We start from the raw sequence: 20,277 nt of genomic DNA, 5'->3' as shown, positions 1-20,277 counted from the left end.
CTACTCCCCATGTTGTGATGCCCAGCGCAGCAGTCTGGGAGCTGTCCTTGTTAGTGAAGACAGAGGCAAAAAAGCATTAAGCACATTAGCTTTTTCCACATCCTCTGTCACTAGGTTGCCTCCCTCATTCAGTAAGGGGCCCACACTTTCCTTGGCTTTCTTCTTGTTGCCAACATACCTGAAGAAACCCTTCTTGTTACTCTTGAAGAAATCCTTCTTGTCGACTTAGTGGGCTCTTAAAATCAATTTCTGTACTCCTTCCCGAGGGGATTAGCGCTTAAATCGACATCGCTGGATCGAATCTGGGGTAGCGTGGACGCAATTTGACGGTATTGGCCGCTGGGAGCTATCCCAGAGAGCTCCACTGGACAGCACTCTCAACTCCGATGCACTGGCCAGGTAGAAGGAAAAGCCCCGCGAACTTTTGAATTTCATCTCCTGTTTGGCCAGCGTGGCAAGCTGATCAGCACAGGTGACCGTGCAGATCTCATCAGCAGAGGTGACTATGGGGTCCCAGAATTGCAAAAGAGCACCAGCATGGACTGAATGGGAGATACTGGACCTGATCACTGTATGGGGAGAAGAATCCGTGCTATCAGAACTCTGTTTCAAAAGACGAAATGCCAAAATATTTGAAAAAAAAATCTTCAAGGGCATGAAGGACAGAGGCTATAACAGGGACCCGCAGCAGTGCCACATGAAACTTACGGAGCTCAGGCAAGCCTACCAAAAAAACCAGAGACAAATGCCCGCTCGGGGTCAGACCCGCAGACATGCCACTTCTATGATGAGCTGCACGCAATTCTAAGGGGTGCCCCTACAACTACCCCACCCCTGTTCGTGGACTCCTGCAAGGGAGTCTCACGCCACAGGGATGAGGATTTTGGGCATGAGGAAGATGAGGAGGAGGAGGAGGCTGAAAATAGCGCATACCAGGCAAGCGGAGAAACCATTCTCCCCGACAGCCAGGAACTGTTGATCACCCTGGAGACAGTACCCTCCCAACTCGGGCTCCAGGACCTTGAAGGCAGAAAAGGCACCTCTGGTGAGTGTACCTTTGTAAATATAATACACGGTTTAAAAGCAAGCATGTTTAATGATTAATTTGCCCTGAAGACTTGGAATGCATTCACGGCCAGTACACCTACTGGAAAAGTCTGTTAACATGTCTGGGGATGGAGCGGAAATCCTCCAGGGACATCTCAATGAAGCTCTCCTGGAGGTACTCCCAAAGCCTTTGCAAAAGGTTTCTGGGGAGGGTAGCCTTATTCCGTCCTCCATTGTAGGACACTTTACCATGGCAGGCCAGTAGCATGTAGTCTGGAATCATTGCATAAGAAAGCATAGCAGCGTATGATCCTGGTGTTTGCTGGCATTCAAGCAAGATCTGTTCTTTATCTCTCTGTGTTATCTTCAGGAGAGTGGTATCATTCATGGTCACCTGGTTGAAATAGGGGAATTTTATTAAGGGGACATTCAGAGGTGGCCGTTCCTGCTGGGCTATTTGCCTGTGGCTGAAAAGAAATCACCTCCGCTGTTAGCCACGTGGTGGGGGGAGGGGTGAAGCGATCATCCCAGAGAATTGGGTGTGTGTGTTGGGGGGAGGGTGTAGTTGGGTTTGTGCTACAACCTTAACCCGAAAACATCAGCACCTCGTTTTAAATGGCCAATGTGTCTTTTTAAATACTACTCTCCCTTTTTTCCTCCCTCAGCTGCAAATGTTTCAATGCTGCCGTTATCATCTCCACCCCAGAGGCTAGCACAGATAAGAAGGTGAAAAAAAACGCACTCGCAATGAAATGTTCTCTGAGCTCATGCAGTCCTCCCGCACTGAAAGAGCCCAGCAGAATGCATAGAGGCAGACGTCAGAGTCCAGGAAAGCACAAAATGAACGCAAGGACAGGAGGGACGTGCGAGAGGATAGATGGCTGAAGCAACAGGAGAGGTGGCGGCAGCGTGATGAGAGGAGGCAGAATGCAATGCTGAGGCTACTGGAGGATCAAACTGATATGCTCCGGCGTATGGCTGAGATGCAGGAAAGGCACAGACCGCCACTGCAGCCCCTGTGTAACCAACCGCCCCCCTCCCCAAGTTCCATAGCCTCCTCACCCAGATGCCCAAGAACATGGGGTTGGGGGCTCCGAGCACCCAACCACTCCACCCCAGAGGACTGCCCAAGCAACAGACGGCTGGCATTCAATAAGTTTTGAAGTGCAATGTGGCCTTGTCCTTCCCTCCTTCCCCACCCCACCTGGTGCTTCCCTCCTTCCCCACCCCTCCCGGGCTACCTTGGCAGTTATCCCCCTATTTGTGTGACGAATTAATAAAGAACGAATGAATTTGAAACAACAATGACTTTATTGCCTCTGCAAGTGGTGATCGAAGGGGGGAGGGGAGGGGAGGGGAGGGCGGTTGACTTACAGCGAAGTAGAATGAACCAAGGGGGTGGGTTTTCATCAAGGAGAAACAAACAGAACTGTGACACCGTAGCCTGGCCAGCCATGAAACTGGTTTTCAAAGCTTCCCTAATGCACAGCGCGCCCTGCCGTGCTCTTCTAACCACCCTGGTGTCTGGCTGTGCGTAATCAGCAGCCAGGCGATTTGCCTCAACCTCCCACCCCACCATAATTGTCTCCCCCTTACTCTCACAGATATTGTGGAGCACACAGCAAGCAGTAATAACAATGGGAATATTGGTTTCGCTGAGGTCTAACCAAGTCAGTAAACTGCGCCAGCGCCCTTTTAAATGTCCAAATGCACATTCTACCACCATTCTGCACTTGCTCAGCCTACAGTTGAACAGCTCCTGACTACTGTCAAGGATGCCTGTGTATGGCTTCATGAGCCATGGCATTAAGGGGTAGGCTGGGTCCCCAAGGATAACTACAGGCATTTCAACATCCCCAACGGTTATTTTCTGGTCTAGAAAGTAAGTCCCTTGTTGCAGCTCTTCAGACAGACCAGAGTTCCTGAAGATGCGAGGGTCATCTACCTTTCACGGCCATCCCATGTTGATGTTGGTGAAACATCCTTTGTGATCCACCAGTGCTTGCACCACCACTGAAAAGTACCCCTTTTGGTTTATGTACTGGCTGCCTTGGTCCTCTGGTCCCAAGATAGGGATATGCGTTCCGTCTATTGCCCCACCACAGTTAGGGAATCCCATCCACTATGACTTGCACATTTTCCAGAGTCACTAACCTTAATAGCAGCAGCTCAGTGATTGCATTGGCTACTTGGATCACAGCAGCCCCCACAGTAGATTTGCCCACTCCAAATTGATTCCCGACTGACCGGTAGCTGTCTGGTGTTGCAACCTTCCAGAGGGCTCTCGCCACTCACTTCTGAACTGTGAGGGCTGCTCTCATCTTGGTATTCTTGCACTTCAGGGCAGGGGAAAACAAAGTCACAAAGTTCCATGAAAGTTCCCTTACGCATGCGAAAGTTTCGCTGCCACCGGGAATCATCCCAGACCTGCAACACTATGCGGTCCCACCAGTTTGTGCTTGTTTCCCAGGCCCAGAATTGGCATTCCACGGCATGAACCTGCCCCATTACCACCATGATGTCCAAATTGTCAGGGCCCGTGCTTTGAGAGAAGTCTGTGTCCATGTCCTCATCACTCTCGTCACCACGCTGCCATTGCCTCCTTCTGCAGGTTCTGGTTCTGCATATACTTCATGATAATGCACGAGGTGTTTACAATGCTCATAACTGCCTTGGTGATCTGAGTGGGCTCCATGCTTGTCATGGTATGGCAGCGGCAGGACAGTAGGAGAGCAGAGTTGCAGCGGAAGCGGAGGTTGGATGACCAGTTTTGCACACCTATTGCGCTGTCTGCTGCCAGGACACAACAGCTGAGCAGGCCGCACGCTTACCGTGGTATGGCGAGACAAGAGCAGGAGAGCAGAGTTGCAGCAGAAGCGGCGGATGACGACGGTCAGATAGAGGACCTGCAAGACCACCAGGAGAGCAGAGTGGCAGCAGATGCGGTGGTCGGAAGACCAGTTTTTCCGACCTACTGCACTGTCTGCTACCAGAGCAGGAGAGCAGAGTGACAGCGGAAGCGGTTGTTTGATGACGACAGTTAGCAGTCCTACTGCACCATCTGCTGAAAGCAGTATGGCACCCGCACAGAAAAAAGGCGCGAAACGATTGTCTGCTGTTGCTTTCATGGAGGGAGGGGCGACTGACGACATGTACCCAAAACCACTTGCGACAATGTTTTTGCCCCATCAGGCATTAGGCGCTCAACCCAGAATTCCAGTGGACGGTGGAGACTGCGGGAACTGTGGGATAGCTACCCACAGTGCAACGCTCCGAAAGTCGACACTAGCCTCGGTATTGTGGATGCACTCCACCGACTTAATGCGGCAGTGCTTTAACATGGCTGCGTAGTTGTGGCACCAGCGGTGGGAGAGAGCTCTCCCAGCGCTATAAAAAACCACCTCCACGAGGGGAGTAGCTCCCAGCGGTGGTGCACTGTCTACACTGGCACTTTACAGCACTGAAACTTGCAGCGCTATGGGGGGTGTTTTTTCACACCCCTGAGCAAGAAAGTTGCAGAGCTGTAAAGTGGCAGTGTAGACAAGGCCTAAGTCCCCGTGTAGAGAGCATTCAGTCAACAGAAGAATTCCCTCCCATTGGCATAGAAAGTGTCAACACTGAAGCACTACAGCAGTGCAGCTGTGCTGTTGTAGCATTTTAAGTGTAGACAACCATAAGATTCGTAGTTACAAATCTGTCACTCTTGGTGAGACAGTGCATGGTACCACCAAAGATTAACACCCAAATTCAAGGATAGTTGCCACTCTGGGATTTGTTTTTCGTTGTTTTCTATAGGGTGGGGAAGGTGAAAAAGAAAAATCCAGACGCACCCATGGTCACACTTTTCAAGGGAATGGGGGGTGGGGGGAGGTTTACAGGGAACTGGAGAAGTACCATTAAACTGATTATTAACTGACAGTCATGCAAATACAATCTCCACCCTAAAATTAAACAATTTGCTTCCCATTCCCCAAGGTCTCTCTCCTGAACTTTTGGTTCTGTTGACTCCTCTATCAGCCCCACAACCTTAGGTTTCTTTTTTTTTTTCACTCTTTCCCATTCGTTTGAGGTTCTCCTGCCCCCGTTGCCCAGCTTCATCTCAAAGGCCTGGAAAAATACGGAAAACAAAAAACTACACAACACAGTGCCCACTTCTCCAGACAGCTGCCAGCATGATCAGTGTTACACCTCTGACTGGCCAGAATGGGTTGTTGGGCTGAGGGAACACACATTCTTCCCCCACGATGGTTCCAGCCCTTGAGAAGAGCCTTGCATAGATCACTGACATATTTTAAGGAATGTTTATGTGAACATTTTTATTCATTATGTTTGTCAGCATTTCTCAGATACCAAGGAAGGACATAATTACTGGGGCAAGTTCAACAATTACTATACTAGCATCTCTCTGAACGCAGCTTTCAATCACATCATTTCCCCATACCAGAAATTCTAGCCATCCACACAGCTAGTGCAGCACATCCAGTTTACACTATGTTCTTACATGGCCCTAATTACCTGGATACCTGAGCTCCTACACATGCACCTTCAGTCAAGAATGAGAAGGATAAAAGTGGTAGGCAGACTCACTAAGCACTGCGCCATATCAGTGACCTTTCTTGCCTGATTTGCACTGCCCACAAGTGAATGCAGCAAGACACAAACTAAAGGACATTAAAGGCCTGGCGAGTTCTCAGAGTATGAGCTGAAATACTTTGTGAACTATCAGAAACCTTTCCTCTGTATCCTGCAATGAGCTTATATACGATAGAAGCTACAGTCCTCACACATAATGGGGGGGTGGAAATGAAGAAACAGTAAGATCAACCAACATTTCTACGTCAAAGCCACCGGAGCAAAGGTCAGCAGCCTGGTGTTTTACTATACCATTAACAATGCTATAAGGACATGAACCAGTTATGTTGTTTGAAGTGAGAGCTGCTCCTACACCTCTAATAATTTTCCAGATATCTTCCTTCTGTCTCCCCCCCATTTCTCTACCACACCCTCCATGCTGTTAATGTACTCCCCTAACATTAATGCCTCTGTATAGTCTGAGCACTATTAAATTTTGAGGCCACAGGTGTTCAGTGTGTGCATCAATAGATCAGCCTCTTTAAAGCAGACTCAAACTGAGAACTAAGTGGTTTATAAAATGATGTTTTCTTCCACTCTAAGCCTGGCAAAAAAAAAAAAAAAAAAAATCAGACACCAAAAATAACCTCACACTGTATTTGTCAACGTCAACTATTTTACTATTTTTTAGGGAATATCTGCATCGTTGTGAAAAATTTCATTCTGATACAATTTCAAATCACCAAGCTATACCCTGCCCAACTGTTTTAACACCAGCCACAAAATAATAATTAAGGGTTAGAAAAGAAATTACTTCACACTTGAGGATTAGTCAACTAGCCAAGGTCTAATTGTGCTGTCATGCCCTGAAATGTAAAGGAAGTAGAATCAAGTATTGATTTGGGACATGGATACACTGGAAACTCTCCCAGCGCTCCTGGTAATCCACCTCCACGAGGAGATTAGCTCAGAGCGCTGGGAGCACGACTCCCAGCGCTCAGAGCCTGTCTACACTAGCGCTTTAAAGCGCTCAGACTTGCTGCGGTCAGGGTGGTGATTTTTAACACCCCAAGCCAGCAAGTCTGAGTGCTTTAAAGCGCTAGTGTAGACAAGCCCTGAGTTGCAACTTCATCAGTCAGTCTGATGGGGCATACCAAACCCACCTATTGATTTCTGGAAGGAGTTAATGAGAGCCTGTGGGCTCAATCAGCCACATCACCCTGCTGCTACACCTCCAGTAGGTATCAAGCCTGGAGGGAGGACTTAAAAGAGCTGAACAACCCAGCTCAGCTGGGGGCTGATGAGAAGGACAGCAGGTTGCTGGCTCTCAGTGATAGAAGGCTGGCTACAATCATGAAGCTGAGTTGGACTGCTAGCATACAGAGCCTCCTGGAAGGCAGACAGGCTGGCCAGGAACAGGAAGCCCCACGTAGTTGGGAAGGGAAGTGAGTCTGCCAAGAATTCTCTGTACTGATGGTGGTGGAGGTCTGAAAGGGCCCTGTGGAGCCAGGGCCTGCCCTTCTAGGGGAGTAAAAACTCTCCAGCAGCAGCAGAACCAGCTAGGTGGAATAAAGTACTAAGAAGCTCTGCAGTGAGCCTGTGGAAGAAGCTTACAGTGGAGCTGATACACTCGGAGCCCTGGAAGAGGCTCTGACAAAAGCCTAAGACAGGCAAGATAGGAAGTGATCCAGGGAGCCAGCAAGGGAATCTATTTTGTCTAGCTTTGATTGCTTATTAAAGGGTCCCTAGACTGGAATCCAGGGGAGAGAAGACCTGGGATCCTCTACCAGCCCTCTGAGGAAGGTGGAGCAGAAAAACACTGACAAGGGGTATGGACTACTAAAACTCTGTTTTGTATATGGGGTAAGGACTAGTGAGTCCACAGTTGGACTAAAGGCCCAACACAAGGTGGATGGACTACTGTTTGCTGGACTACTGGTATACCCCAGAAGGGGTGGGACTCTGTGTGACCAGGCCAAAGGGCTGAGTCACATGAAGAAGCTAACCACTATGTGGCCAAAGCGGCTGTCAACAGGGGGTGCCTAAGGAGGACAGTATGCTATGCCACACCCAGCAACAAGGGGGTTCACGGTCTCGTGAGTCAAACACATACTGTACAGTGAGCTTTTAACTTGATTATTTAAACTAGAGCTGTCAATTAATCGCAGATAACTCATGTGATTAACTGAAAAAAATTAATCACAATTCATCGCAGTTTTAATCTCATTGTTAAACGATAGAATACCAATTGAAATTTATTAAATATTTTTGGATGATTTCAAATATATTGATTTCAATTACAACACAGAATACAAAGTGTATACTACTCATTTTATATTTTTATTACAAATATTTGCTCTGTAAAAATGATAACAGTATTTTTAATTCACCTCATAAGTACAGTAGTGCAATCTCTTTATTGTGAAAGTGCAACTTACAAATGTAGAAATTTTTTTTGTTATATAACTGCACTCATAAACAAAACTATGCAAAACTTTAGAGCCTACAAGTCCACTCAGTCCTACTTCTCGTTCAGCCAATTGCTCAGATGAACAAGTTTGTTTACATTTAGGGGAGATACAGCTTCCCATTGCATTTACAATGTCACCAGAAAGTGAGAACAGGCATTTGCATGTAACTTTTGCAGCCGGCATTGATAGGTACAGTATTTACATGCCAGATATGCTAAACATTCGTATGCCCCTTCATGTTTCAGCCACCATTCCAGAGGACATGCTTCCATGCTGATGACACTCATTGAAAAAATAGGGCGTTAATTAAATTTGTGACTGAACTCCTAGGGGGAGAATTGTATGTCTCCGGCTTTATTTTACCCGCATTCTGCCATATATTTAATCTTATAGTAGTCTCAGATGATGACTTGGCACATGTTGTTCATTTTAAGAACACTTTCACTGCAGATTTGACAAAATGCAAAGGAGGTACCAAAGTGAGATTTCTAAAGATAGCTACAGCACTCTACCCAAGATTTAAGAATCTGAAGTGCCTTCCAAAATCTGAGAGGGATGAGGTGTGGAGCATGCTTTCAGAAGAACACCACAAGGATCCGGAAACTACAGAACCCGAACCACCAAAAAAGAAAATCAACCTTCTGCTAGTGGCATCTGACTCAGATGATGAAAATGAATATGCATTTGGTCCACACTACTTTGGATTGTTGTTGAGCAGAACCCATCATCAGCATGGACACGTCCTCTGGAATAGTGGTTGAAGCACGAAGGGGCATACAAATCTTTAGCGCATCAGGCATGTAAATATCTTGCGAGGTTGGCTACAAAAGTGCCATGTAAACACCTGTTAATTTCAGTGACACTGTGAACAAGAAGTTGGCCACATTATCTCCTGCAAATGTAAACTGACTTGTTTGTCTGAGCAACTGGCTGAACAAGAAATAGGACTGAGTGGACTTGTAGGCTCTACAGTTTTATATTTTATTTACAAAAAATAACTGCATTCAAAAATAATTCTACATTTGTAAGTTCAACTTTCATAGTTAAGAGATTGCATTACAGTACTTAAGTGAATTGAAAAATACTATTTTGTTTTTTACAGTGCAAATATTTGTAATAAAAAAATAACATGAGCACTGTACATTTTGTATTGTTATAATTGAAATCAATATTTGAAAATGTAAAAAACATCCAAAAATATTTAAATAAATGGTATTCTATTATTGTTTTAAATCTTGATTAATTGCACCATTAATCACTTGAAAGCCCTAATTTAAACATAATTTAATACCTCTGTAGTTGTTATACCCTCTCTTGTCTTTATTAGCGGGGAGTTTTCTTGCATTTTCTTGCATCTTTATCCATTTCCTTTTGCTTTCTCCCTCCATCCCTTATTTTCCTTTTTCCTGCTCTACACCAAGTTCTCTACCTCCATCTCTGAACTTCTTTCCTTCCTGCTTCCACAAAAATCCCACTCAGTGCTCTACTTTGTCATCCTACTCCCCACATGTTCCTTACTCTCTGCTCTCACCTCCTACCTCCAGGGAATGAGCCTGTAGCTCCCCAACCAGCCATTCAGCCAACTAATATGTCCAAGTTTTGCACTCACTTTCAGCGAGAGGGGTTTTCAACCCCTGATAAATATGATTCTGCAGATCCTTTTATCTAATGATCTCTCAGTAGTCCTGTGACTTTTATAATCCTTTTACAGGAAAGTAAACCGATGGCTTATCCGCCTGCACAATACCCAAGATATACTCTCAAATATGATCAAAAATAGAAAAGCCATGAAGCTTTCTGCACAAGTGGTCTCTAAAAGCAGAAAGACACTAGTCTGTACAGTCTTGGCCTCTCACACAGCTCTGCCAACACACCTAACCAAGAGTTACAGCCTACTTGTCTATTCCCTTTCAGATCTCTTGTGCAGAGTTTAATACTGATGTAAATTTGTGAGATCAGGATGAAAACAAACAACTTTCACTTCTGACAAACAAATTCAGTAAAGCTCTCCAAAAAAACACCCATAATCAGGAGAATCCTGATTATAAATGTTATACCCTATGCTCTTCACATTTACTTTCTAATACAGTACTCCCCAGGGATGGACACTGGTCCCAGTGTTACTTCTAGCTTTATTTTCTACTTTTAGCTTGCATTTTGAGATAACCTCTTAACAAGTCTGCAGTCCTGCAACGCAGCAGCTGTGAGCGGTGATAGAGGAATTAGGCCCCACACGCTGACAAAGCACAAACTAGGACACGACGCAGCAGCCCTGCGTCTGTTTCACAGCGGCTGCCTGGCCTCTGGGCTGGCTCCCCGCCAGAGTCCGGCGGCAGGGCTCTGCCCTGATGGGCAAAGCTCGCCCGGCACGAGTGTCTCCGCCTCGGCGCTAGCCCTGACCACGGCCCTGCCGCCAACAGCTGGGCGCCGGGGGGCGCGGCACTAGGTGCGGGGTGACGCCGGCAGGGCCTAGCCCCAGAGACCGGGGCCCAGCTCAGGACCCCGCCCGTGAACGGAACCGCGCCGTCCGGCGTGACTCACCCCACGGCCACTCTGCTCCACGGCCGGGCGGGCCGCGTGATGAGCGCCTCCCAGGCCGCCGCCATGCTGCTCTCGGCCGGCTCGGCCCACAGGCGGCCGGCCAGGTAGCGCAGCGCCGCGCCGGGCAGCTCCGGCTCCCGCACGAAGAGGTAGCCCGCGGCCAGGGCCAGCAGGGCCACGCACACCGCCCGGGGCCACATGGCGGGGTTCCGAGCCCGGCCCGGGGGCAGCGGCCGGGGTCGGTGGCTCTAGCTGTCCGGCTCGGGGCGCGGCGGCCCCCGGCAGGCGGGTCTGGCCCCAGCCCAGCTGCCCGGCGTCTCCTCAGGCGGCGACCTGCCTTCTCGTTCAGGCGACTCTGCCTGGGACTCGCCACGTCCTAGGAGCAGGAATCAATGGACGGCCAGCGGGGCCTCCCTACGCTATTTCCGTAACGCCACTCCGGCACGCGCCCCGACCTGCCTTAAACAGTTTAGGGAATAGCGACCAGCTCTATAGAAACAGCGCAACCCGTCCCACCGGTATGTACGTAACTTCCCAGTCACCCCAGAGGGGCTCCGGCTGCGCACCCGCGCATCCAGAATACGGCAGTGGCCGCGGAATACGGCAACCAGCATGCATGTACCAATAGGGGAATAGAGAGAGGGGGAACAAGAATGTACCACCAGGGGGGCCGCGGAGAAATCTCCTTTGGAGATGAGGGACAGTCCAAGACGTGCACATGGATCAGGCCTCTAGTAGCAGCCTGGCTCTGTGCCCCCGGGGCTGGCTTTAGGGGCAGGTGACCACGTGGGGTGCCAGGTTTGGGAGGGTGCCAGGCTCGGGTTGCTGTGCCAGTCAGTCAATGAGATCTAAAGAATGAAGTGAGATGACTCACGCCCAGCTGCAGTATTGTGAACTTTGTTTTATTGTGTAATTATGAAAGTGTACTTGTGTTTTAAGATTTGAAGAGTATAAGTAGCGAATAATAAAGGACATATTTAATGAGATGACAGAGATATCCATTAAACCACTATCTATGCTGTAAGAAAAGGAGTACTTGTGGCACCTTAGAGACCACAAGTACTCCTTTTCTTTTTGCGAATACAGACTAACACGCCTGTTACTCTGAAACCTATCTATGCTGTGCTTCAGTTCGCGAGGACAAAGGTGAGAAAAGCGACCTTTTGAACGGAAGGACTAAGGTTAACAGTCTCAGGCTATCACTTATTGTAACAGTAATACTGATCCACCCAAAGTTGGTGCACAGTTCAGTTTCTTGATGTTAGTACATTTCAGTTATTCGTAAAATTAAAAAGTTTTTATAAGCTTAAAGAAAACGAATTTTTTTTATTTGCTTATATGTGGCATGACTAAATACAGATTTACAGATGCTAGCATGCAAATTTATCATCTTATATGACAGGGATAAATCACACATGCAAATCATGCATCAAAGTCGTGAAATGGGATACAAATGCAATAAAAAATAACATACTCAAAAGTTTAACAAATGGCGAGGGGGTGCCAGAGACACTCCTTACCTGGTGCCATTTGGTCTAGGGCTAGTCTTTTGTGCTCTTGTGTAATGTCTCACGGGCATCAGGGCAGGCCACAATGCCTCAAACCACAGTGAACCCCTGCCCACCCCAAACCACTCATTCACATGATAACCAACTGCACACCTGCAAAGATCATGAGTCCAACCCCCCAAAGTCATGAGACTGGCTTAAAAATAGATTTAAGAATAATTTGTGTGTTTTTACCAAGAAGTGGCTGTTGTAACAAAGGGCAAAATTCACAAGTCATGTCAGAAATGATGGGAAATGTAAAAAACATGGACTAACTTGATACTTGTGATGACAAATTGCAAGTGGGCGACTGTCAGTGGCTGGCTAGTGTGTGGAAGAGAGGAAGTTATACCTAGGCTTGGAAAGACTATTTTTTTACTGGTAAATATAGGTGTAACCCTTCTGCCAGTCAGAGCTGGCAGCAACAAGGGCCAGGTTCAGTATCTAGCAGTTCCTCTTCAACAGTACAACACAAAACCAGCTTGAGCCCCCACCCCCTCTGGGACAATTACACACCACCCTCTGGGAGCCTCTAAGGCCTGGTCTACACTGAGGGGAGGGGAGGGGCGAGCTAAGTTGGTCCAAGTTACACAACTTCAGCTACAAAAATAGCATAGCTGAAGTCGACATACTTAGAGCTATTTACTGCAATGTCTTAACTGCAGTAGGTCAACTGCTGATGCTCCCCCGTCGACTCCGCCTACGCTTCTTGCTCCAGTGCAGTACTGGAGTCGACAGGAGAGTGCACGGCTGTCGATTTATCGCATCTAATGAAGACGTGATAAATCGACCCGTGCTGGATCGATCGCTCCGGAGGTAAGTATAGACATGTCTTAAGAGGCAATACTTCCGCTCTTGCAAGCGCAGAGTCTGAGTGTATTATTTAATAAAAGGAGGGAAGTAGCCCAGCATTAATTTGGGGAAACACTGCAACCAGGGCTCATAAACATAAACTATGAGCAAAAGACCCACCCTTCAGGTTCTTAAGTCCTGCAACCCAAAAGTCACTTTAACATGTCCGTCCCTTCTCTGCACCCTACTCACAGTTGTTGTCCTTGGACAGTGCAGACCCAGAGTTCAGAGGTGCATCTGCAAAGTTCACCTCCCACCTGGGTGGAGGGAGGAGTAAGGAGGCACCTTACATGCTCCGCTGCTTGGGCACTCGCTTGCTGCCGCCTGTCTCTGCGGGACTCTGCTCTGTAGGGTGACCAGGTGTCTGGTTTTCGACCAGAACACCTGGTTGAAAATGGATCCTGGCAGCTGTGGTCAGCACCCCTGACCGGGCCATTGACTGTCCGGTTGGTGGCGCCACACAGCAGGGCTGGCAGCCTCCCTGCTAGCCTCTGCGCCCCATGGCTCCCAGGAAGCAACTGGCATGTCCCCCATCCGGGTCCTACGCGTAGGGGTAGCCAGGGGGCTCCGCATGCAGCCCCTGCCCGAAGTGCCGCCCCCGCAACTCCCATTGGCCAGGAACCGTGGCCAATGGGAGGTGCGGGAGCAGCGTTTGCGGATGGGACAGCGTGCAGAGCCGCCTGGCAGCCCCTCCATGTAGGAGCTGGAGGAGGGACATGCCAGCTGCCTCCAGGAACTGCTTGAGGTAAGCACCGCCCAGAGCCTGCACCCCTGGTCCCCTCCCAGGCCCCATCCCCTGCCCCAGCCCTGATCCCTCTCCTGCCCTCTGAACCCCTCAATCCCAGCCTAGAGCACCCTCCTGCACCCCAAACCCCTCATCCCCAGCCCCACCCCAGAGCCTGCACTGCCAGCCAGAGCCCTCACTCCCCCCGCACCCTAACCCCGTGCCCCAGCCCTGATCCCCCTTCCACCCACGAACCCCTCAATCCCAGCCCAGAGCACCCACTTGAACCCCAAACCCCTCATTCCCAGCCCCATCCCAGAGCCCACACCCCAACCCCCTGCCCTAGCCCAGAGCCCCCTCCTGCACCTGAAACCCCTCATCCCTGGCCCCACCCCAGAACCCGCACCCCCAGCCAGAGCCCTCACTCTCCCGCATCATGCCCCAGCCCCGTCACCCCTTCCACCCTCCAAACCTCTCAGTCCCAGCCTGGAGCACCCTCCTACACCCTCAAACCCCTCATCTCCAGCCCCACCCCATAGTCTGTATCCCCAACCAGAGCCCTCACACACACACCCCAACCCCCTGCCCTAGCCCAGAGCCCCCTCCTGCACCTGAAACCCCTCATCCCTTGACCCACCCCAGAACCTGCACCCCCAGCCAGAGCCCTCACCCCCTTTGCATCCCAACCCACTCTCTCAGCCTGGAGACCCCTCCTACACTCTGAACTCATTTCTGGCCCCAGCTGGAGCCCTCACCCCCTCACACACCCCAGCCCCCGAGCCAGCCCAGTGAAAATGAGCGAGTGAGTGAGGGTGGGGAGGTAAGCGACAGAGGGAAGGGAGATGGAGGGAGCAGGGCCTCAGAGAAGGGGCAGGGCAGGGGGCGGCACCAGGGTGTTTAGTTTTGTGCAAGTAGAAAGTTGGCAACCCTACTGCTCTGGCCCTCTCTATCAGCCGCCCTGCTGACCAATTGCCACACCCTCCACCAGCCACACTGCTGGCCACTCACTGCACCTCTCTGCCAACCACCCTGCTGGCTGCTTACCAAACTGTCTTCAGGGCCCGCCACTTAACACAGCTCTCAGTGATTTCAGCTGTTAGTGCAGGAGCCTCACTGCTGGTGCACCCTGGGTAATCTCTGAAATCAGAGACACTACCCCAAAGCAGCATTAATACTTAGACCTAGGTATCATTGATTTCAGCTCTGTAGTACGTAACAAAACTCTCAATTAACTCTGTTATTATACAGCAGATAAAGAAAGGATTAAGTACTACCTACAGCCTTTAAAAAGCCTCCACATCACCAAACACATTGAAATACCTGTTTCTACTCACTAGGCTTTGGAACGCCTGTCCCCTGCCTAGTGAGTGCCATTTAGTTGAGGGTGAGTCCCTCAATTGGGAAATGCCAAGTACGTGCTGCTGCCCTCAATTCATTCAACAAGGATAACAACCCTAGTCCTGCCCCAATAAGCAGGAGACTGGGGATCCCACACCAGCCAAAAGTGACCATTTGGGCAAGCAGCCAATCATGCTGAGTGCCTAGGCAAGGTGGGTGTGCCTATGCAAACGAGATCACCTCCTTGAAGTCCTCCTCCACAGCTCATCCATCACTTGATGTCAGGGGAGAGCTCATTCAGACTCTGCTACATAGGTAAATGCCAATTTCACTGTATACACACAAACCAATGAAAATATATTTCCATTGATGACCAAAATTTATAGATAGGCAAAGTAAGAAAAATGCTGCTTGAGATCTTAGAGTTTGATTTACGGATATTTCCTTTGTATGATTTGACATGATGCTAACAATTTGTATTTTAACAGTTATGAAGCTTTAATTTTTTGAATCTCAACGTCTATTGTCATTAAGTAATTATATGAACCCCCCATAATTTCCCACAATTGTGAAAATTTAAATGGATAAAAATCAAATAAAAATTCTTAAACCCCTTAATTTTACATGCTTCTTGTATAGCAGTAGCACATCTTCCCTCCCTCTCTCCTTCTTCTGCCCACATGTGACAATGTCAGCGAGGTTGGGGATGGAAGACATGAAGAGACATGAAATTTGAGAGTACAAGTTATTATAATTTACTATTCACTGAAAGCCTGTGTAATTCATAATGGGTGTAATTTGTAGAGTCATCTGTGTACAAAAAATGAAAATGGGGGCTCTTCTTTTCCATGTGCTGTGTTGTCATGAGCAGTGTTGCTGTTTGTAAACATTCTCCATAGTTTGTGCATGAAGCTGGCCCCTGGCTGGCGGCACAACCATTGCATGACTGTTACTCCCACCTTCTCTGATCAGTGGTCACATTCCAAGTGCCACAGACACTTTGGACTCCAGCATTCCCACTGATGATTGAACCCTAGTCCTGTTCTAAACAAAAAAAGCCCACAGCCATGCTTGTAGCTGTTTCCTTTGCTTCACACTGACTCAAGTTTGTCTCATTGCAGCATCTGGTCTTCAGAGCCAATCAGTTGCTGGTATCCATGTTCCCTCAGTGATAAGTGTACATTGTGAGGAGGCATCAGCATTACAGGAGTTCATATAAGGTGGGGAGGGTCCTCCAATTCAACCCGTTGTTCCCTGCTATGTGAGTATCACAGAAATACCTGCTAAAACCATTCAGTGCAATCACGTTTCAACCTGGGGAAGCATGTTTATTTATAGCCCTGCCATAGAACATCATAAGGAGACATGCCCATAAGACAGTTGCAACTCATTATATTGGTACAGTTCTGGGATTTCATTGTTAGCACTATTTCACCTGAGACAGATTTCCTACATTATGACATTAGATGGGTGGTTAGCCAGAATCCCAATTTGGGAAGATTATTTTTTAAATCTGGTGCTGCTGAAATGTGCTGGATTGTCAGCCGTGGAAACTAAAGTCTTCCTTTCCCCACAGAACAAGTACCACACAGGCAGCTTTCAAACCATGTTCTTCGGGAACCACCTCTAGGGACAACTGGAGTTCAGTCTCTATGGCCCATTCCACCACTAATGATACTACCAGTTAGAGACAACTGAACAGTTAGTTTTATGATATTGACTCCTGCCTGCAAAAATACAAAACAAAAACAAAACTACAACACACTTGCCCCTGCAAAGTCATTTCACTTAAGGAGCCAAACGTCAAGCCAGAACAGGGCTGAGATTGATTCAAGCTACCAAATGAGAGGTGAAACAGTCAGTTTAGAAGTGAAAGTCTGTCCCTTATTCCCAACCCCCTGAGCCATCTGGCTTTCCATGTATTTTTGTATTGGGGTGGGGGTGTATAAATGTGGGTTGGATTGATGAAGAAGTGTGGCTCAGGCCCAAGAAGAGATAAAATGTTAATAAAAAACTTGTTTACTTTTACAAACATTACAAAGTTGGGATTCAACATTGTGTGACATGTTAGCAATAGCTTACCCCATTGTAAGAACCACCATAACCTTTTCTTAAACATGCAGAAAGAGGCGGGGGTGGGAAAAGAGTTAATGCATGTGAAACTTAAAAAGTTAAATAAAAACTCCATTTTAACAATTTCCCCTAGTCCCTTCTGTGTAGTTATTCTTTTATATGAAACCCCTCTCATTGGCAGTTTTGATGGTATTAACTGTTCTCGTTGGCGGAGGAAATAAAAAAGAGAAAGCCAGTTTAGATGGTCTTGAGTTATTGAAGGCGGCTGAGCCTGTTCCGACAAGCTCACACAAAATGGGAGAAAAGAGTGTAGTAGGGAACAGACAAAAGATACATTTTCCTCTTTGCTTGCAAACTAGCTGTGGGAAATTACAGGCACAGCACATAGTTTTTAGCCACTCAGAGCTGGCACACTTTTACCGGTGTTGAGCGTTTAAAGGCCTTTCTCTGAGCTTGCCTTTCTGATCACAGGCTCACAGAAGGTTTGCAAAAGGTGGATTTGTCTTAGCCAGCTAAGCTAGATACATATTAGACAGCTGAGCAAGCCAGAGGAAAGAGAAAGAATAAGAGGAGGGGATGCAGCAGGGATGGGAAGATGGCAGAAATTTCAAACTTTCAGTGGAACCATAAAGACCCTAATCATGCTTTTTAGCTTGAATACATCCAGTTTGTACCAGTCTGTCTCAATTTTTGTTCATTTGCACACTTTTATGTAAGAGGCAAAACATGACCGGTTACCTTTTACACACTTTGGACAACTTTAAATACAGCCTTCTGCCCCACATTGGGAGGAAAGGAGATGTATGAAACCATTGAGTTGATTATTTTTGTTGTTAACCTCCATCACCTCCATCCTAAATCTCTGGGATTGAATCCTCCACTATAACCAGTAAGTACAGGCACAGCACACGGTTCTTAGCCACTCTGAGCTGGCATGCTTTTACCAGTGTTGAACATTTAAAGGCCTTACTTTGAGCTTGCCTTTCTGATCACAGGCTCACAGAAGGTGGCCAAGCAAGTACTGGGTGCAGCTAAGGGAACGAGATGCTTTGGAAACGTTTGCAATTCCCTGATCCCAAAACTGTCCATGGCATAGGAGACCTCAGCTCTTCAGTCCTAGTACTGAAGTGGTATAAAGAGTGCAAAGGGGAGAGGTGAGCCCTGATCTCATTTCCACCTATTCCCCATTTTGCACCCTACATTCCTCTCACTTTACTCCTTCTTTTGTTTTATGCACACTTGGCTTCATGCCTTTTATCATGCTGGCCCCATCCACCTGAAGCTACATCCCACTTGTCTGCCTAACACCCTCTCTGCTCTATCAAACCAATCCCTTCACACCTACTTCCTACCTTCTCCTCTTCTCCAATAACATTTCTACAACCTTCACTTTGAGTCCATGCTTTGTTTAATTTGGGTTGTAAATGCTTTGGGGCAGGGACCATGTCTTGGTTCCTTTTTATGAAATGCTATGTGAATTTCTGGCACTTTTTATGTGATGTTTCATAATAGCCAGTGGTTATGGAGTGGGATTTGTCTGTTAGCCAGTGGTATCTGTTCTAGATAATAGAACATGTCACAGGAGTATGAGCTTTTGGGTAGGATGCTAACAAACATTCTGAAAGAAACAGTTTGTGTGGAACTGTGCAGAAGAACAGGTAAACACTGATTAAAACAGGAGCTTTGCGTTGTTCTCAGAAACTGGGCAAGGTTCCCCACCTTTGCTTTGCCAACGTACCTCAATCCTGAAATGCAGCACCCCCTGCTAGTCTGCCCCATAAGACACACAGTGCTGCTAATGCATCTCACTTTTGATCTGCAGTACCCCCTGCTATTCCCATCCTACCAACAGTACTAAATTGTGCCAAGTTGTTTGGTTTTGGCCACAAAACTCATTTTCACTTGTCTCCTAACAAGACACCGAGTGACTTTCATCCAAGCACTGTCAGCAACAGAGAAAAGGAAGAACATGTGAACACCCAGCCTCCTGCTAAATTCCCTAATTATATAGTGATGTGTTAATAACAAACACTTTCAAGACTTGGCAATCACCAAATGCATGTCAGCACTGTAATCTGTCAAAAGAAGGATCACACAGGAAAGGTGTATGTCTGGTTTTAAATCACTTCATTAAGTATCTTAACAGTCTGGACCCAGAATTTAAATTCCGAATAGACATCTAATGTAAAGCCCTGAAATGTCAGTTGTTTAAATGTTCTACAGAATCTGGGATCATCATGTTAAATGCATGTACTTTTGCAGAAGTGAACAACTCTGGGCAGATAGTTTCTCTCCCGCACTCCCTTTAACTTTAAATGCTGTTGGTTTTAGAAGATGAATCATTTAAAATAGGGGCATCATTTCAGAAAAATTCTTGGGGGGAGGGGCAATGTTGTGACAGCATATAGAATATCATATGGGATTATATTATGTCCTGCAAAGTCTGGGGTGGGGTGGGGAAGGGAGGCAAGAAGTAGAAAATATCACAGAGCACATGGACCTATGAAAAGTCTGGGGGGAGGTAACTGTCCCATAGCAAATTATGCTGCTAATTTAAGTCCTGTTCTTTTAAGAACTCTGCAGTGCTGGTGTGATGGCTGCCAGCGTGGCTAAAATGCAGGACTGAACTGGGGACCTTTAGAGCTGAAAGCATGAGCAGCTACAGGTTAGCTAAAGAGCTGCACTCTGTAGGGGGGGCTGTAACAGAGTCACACCCTCTGTGGATCAGGCAGCAAAGGGAACACAACACGCACTGCAACTGAAGTAAGAATGAATTTGAGATGATGGCAAAAAACCCTTAGCAATCAGAATTAATGCCAGTGACAGGACCTCACTTTACAGAGCAAAGGGTTAAGATCAACAAAGCTAAAAGAATTTAAAATCTTATCAGAAGAGGGAGGTAAGGAAATTGCGTCAGTAATCTCGAGAAAGGTGTGGAGAAGCTTGGGAATAAAGGTCACTTGGCTCTGTCTCCAGTCCTGTCATATTTGGCTCCAAACTAGTGCGGAACCCATCAGATGGACTAGATGAAGGCCACTGCTTCCCTTTCAAGCCATCTGAAAAAAACTCAGTGAAAAAGATTAGTAAGGCCCAGAGCCTCAAAGGCAATCAG

The 20,277-nt window shown here is 47.5% G+C and overlaps 1 protein-coding gene and 1 long non-coding RNA gene across 5 annotated transcripts in view; one reads left to right on the top strand and one right to left on the bottom strand.

The window, feature by feature from the left end:
• The window catches only part of ADPGK (ADP dependent glucokinase), a 33,579-nt gene extending 22,516 nt beyond the window's left edge, over positions 1-11,063 (bottom strand). The window contains exon 1 of one of the 4 annotated variants that reach the window (XM_037910420.2): positions 10,632-11,063. In XM_037910420.2, the coding sequence (XP_037766348.1) occupies positions 10,632-10,831 (200 nt within the window). In that variant the 5' untranslated portion in view covers positions 10,832-11,063. The remainder of the gene's footprint in view (positions 1-10,631) is intronic. The other 3 variants (XM_037910421.2, XM_037910422.2, XM_037910425.2) reach the window with 3 other exon arrangements.
• LOC119567190 lies at positions 11,012-17,290 on the top strand. The gene is made up of 3 exons (XR_005227092.2): positions 11,012-11,149; positions 16,214-16,353; positions 16,669-17,290. It is a non-coding gene; the product is annotated as an uncharacterized LOC119567190 (long non-coding RNA).
• Positions 17,291-20,277: the final 2,987 nt, after the last annotated feature.

Source organism: Chelonia mydas, chromosome 10 (genome assembly GCF_015237465.2).
Source record: "Chelonia mydas isolate rCheMyd1 chromosome 10, rCheMyd1.pri.v2, whole genome shotgun sequence".
Classification (NCBI taxonomy): domain Eukaryota; kingdom Metazoa; phylum Chordata; order Testudines; family Cheloniidae; genus Chelonia; species Chelonia mydas.
The sequence above is the reverse complement of the archived record's forward strand: the minus strand, read 5'-3'. Positions and strand labels throughout refer to the sequence as shown.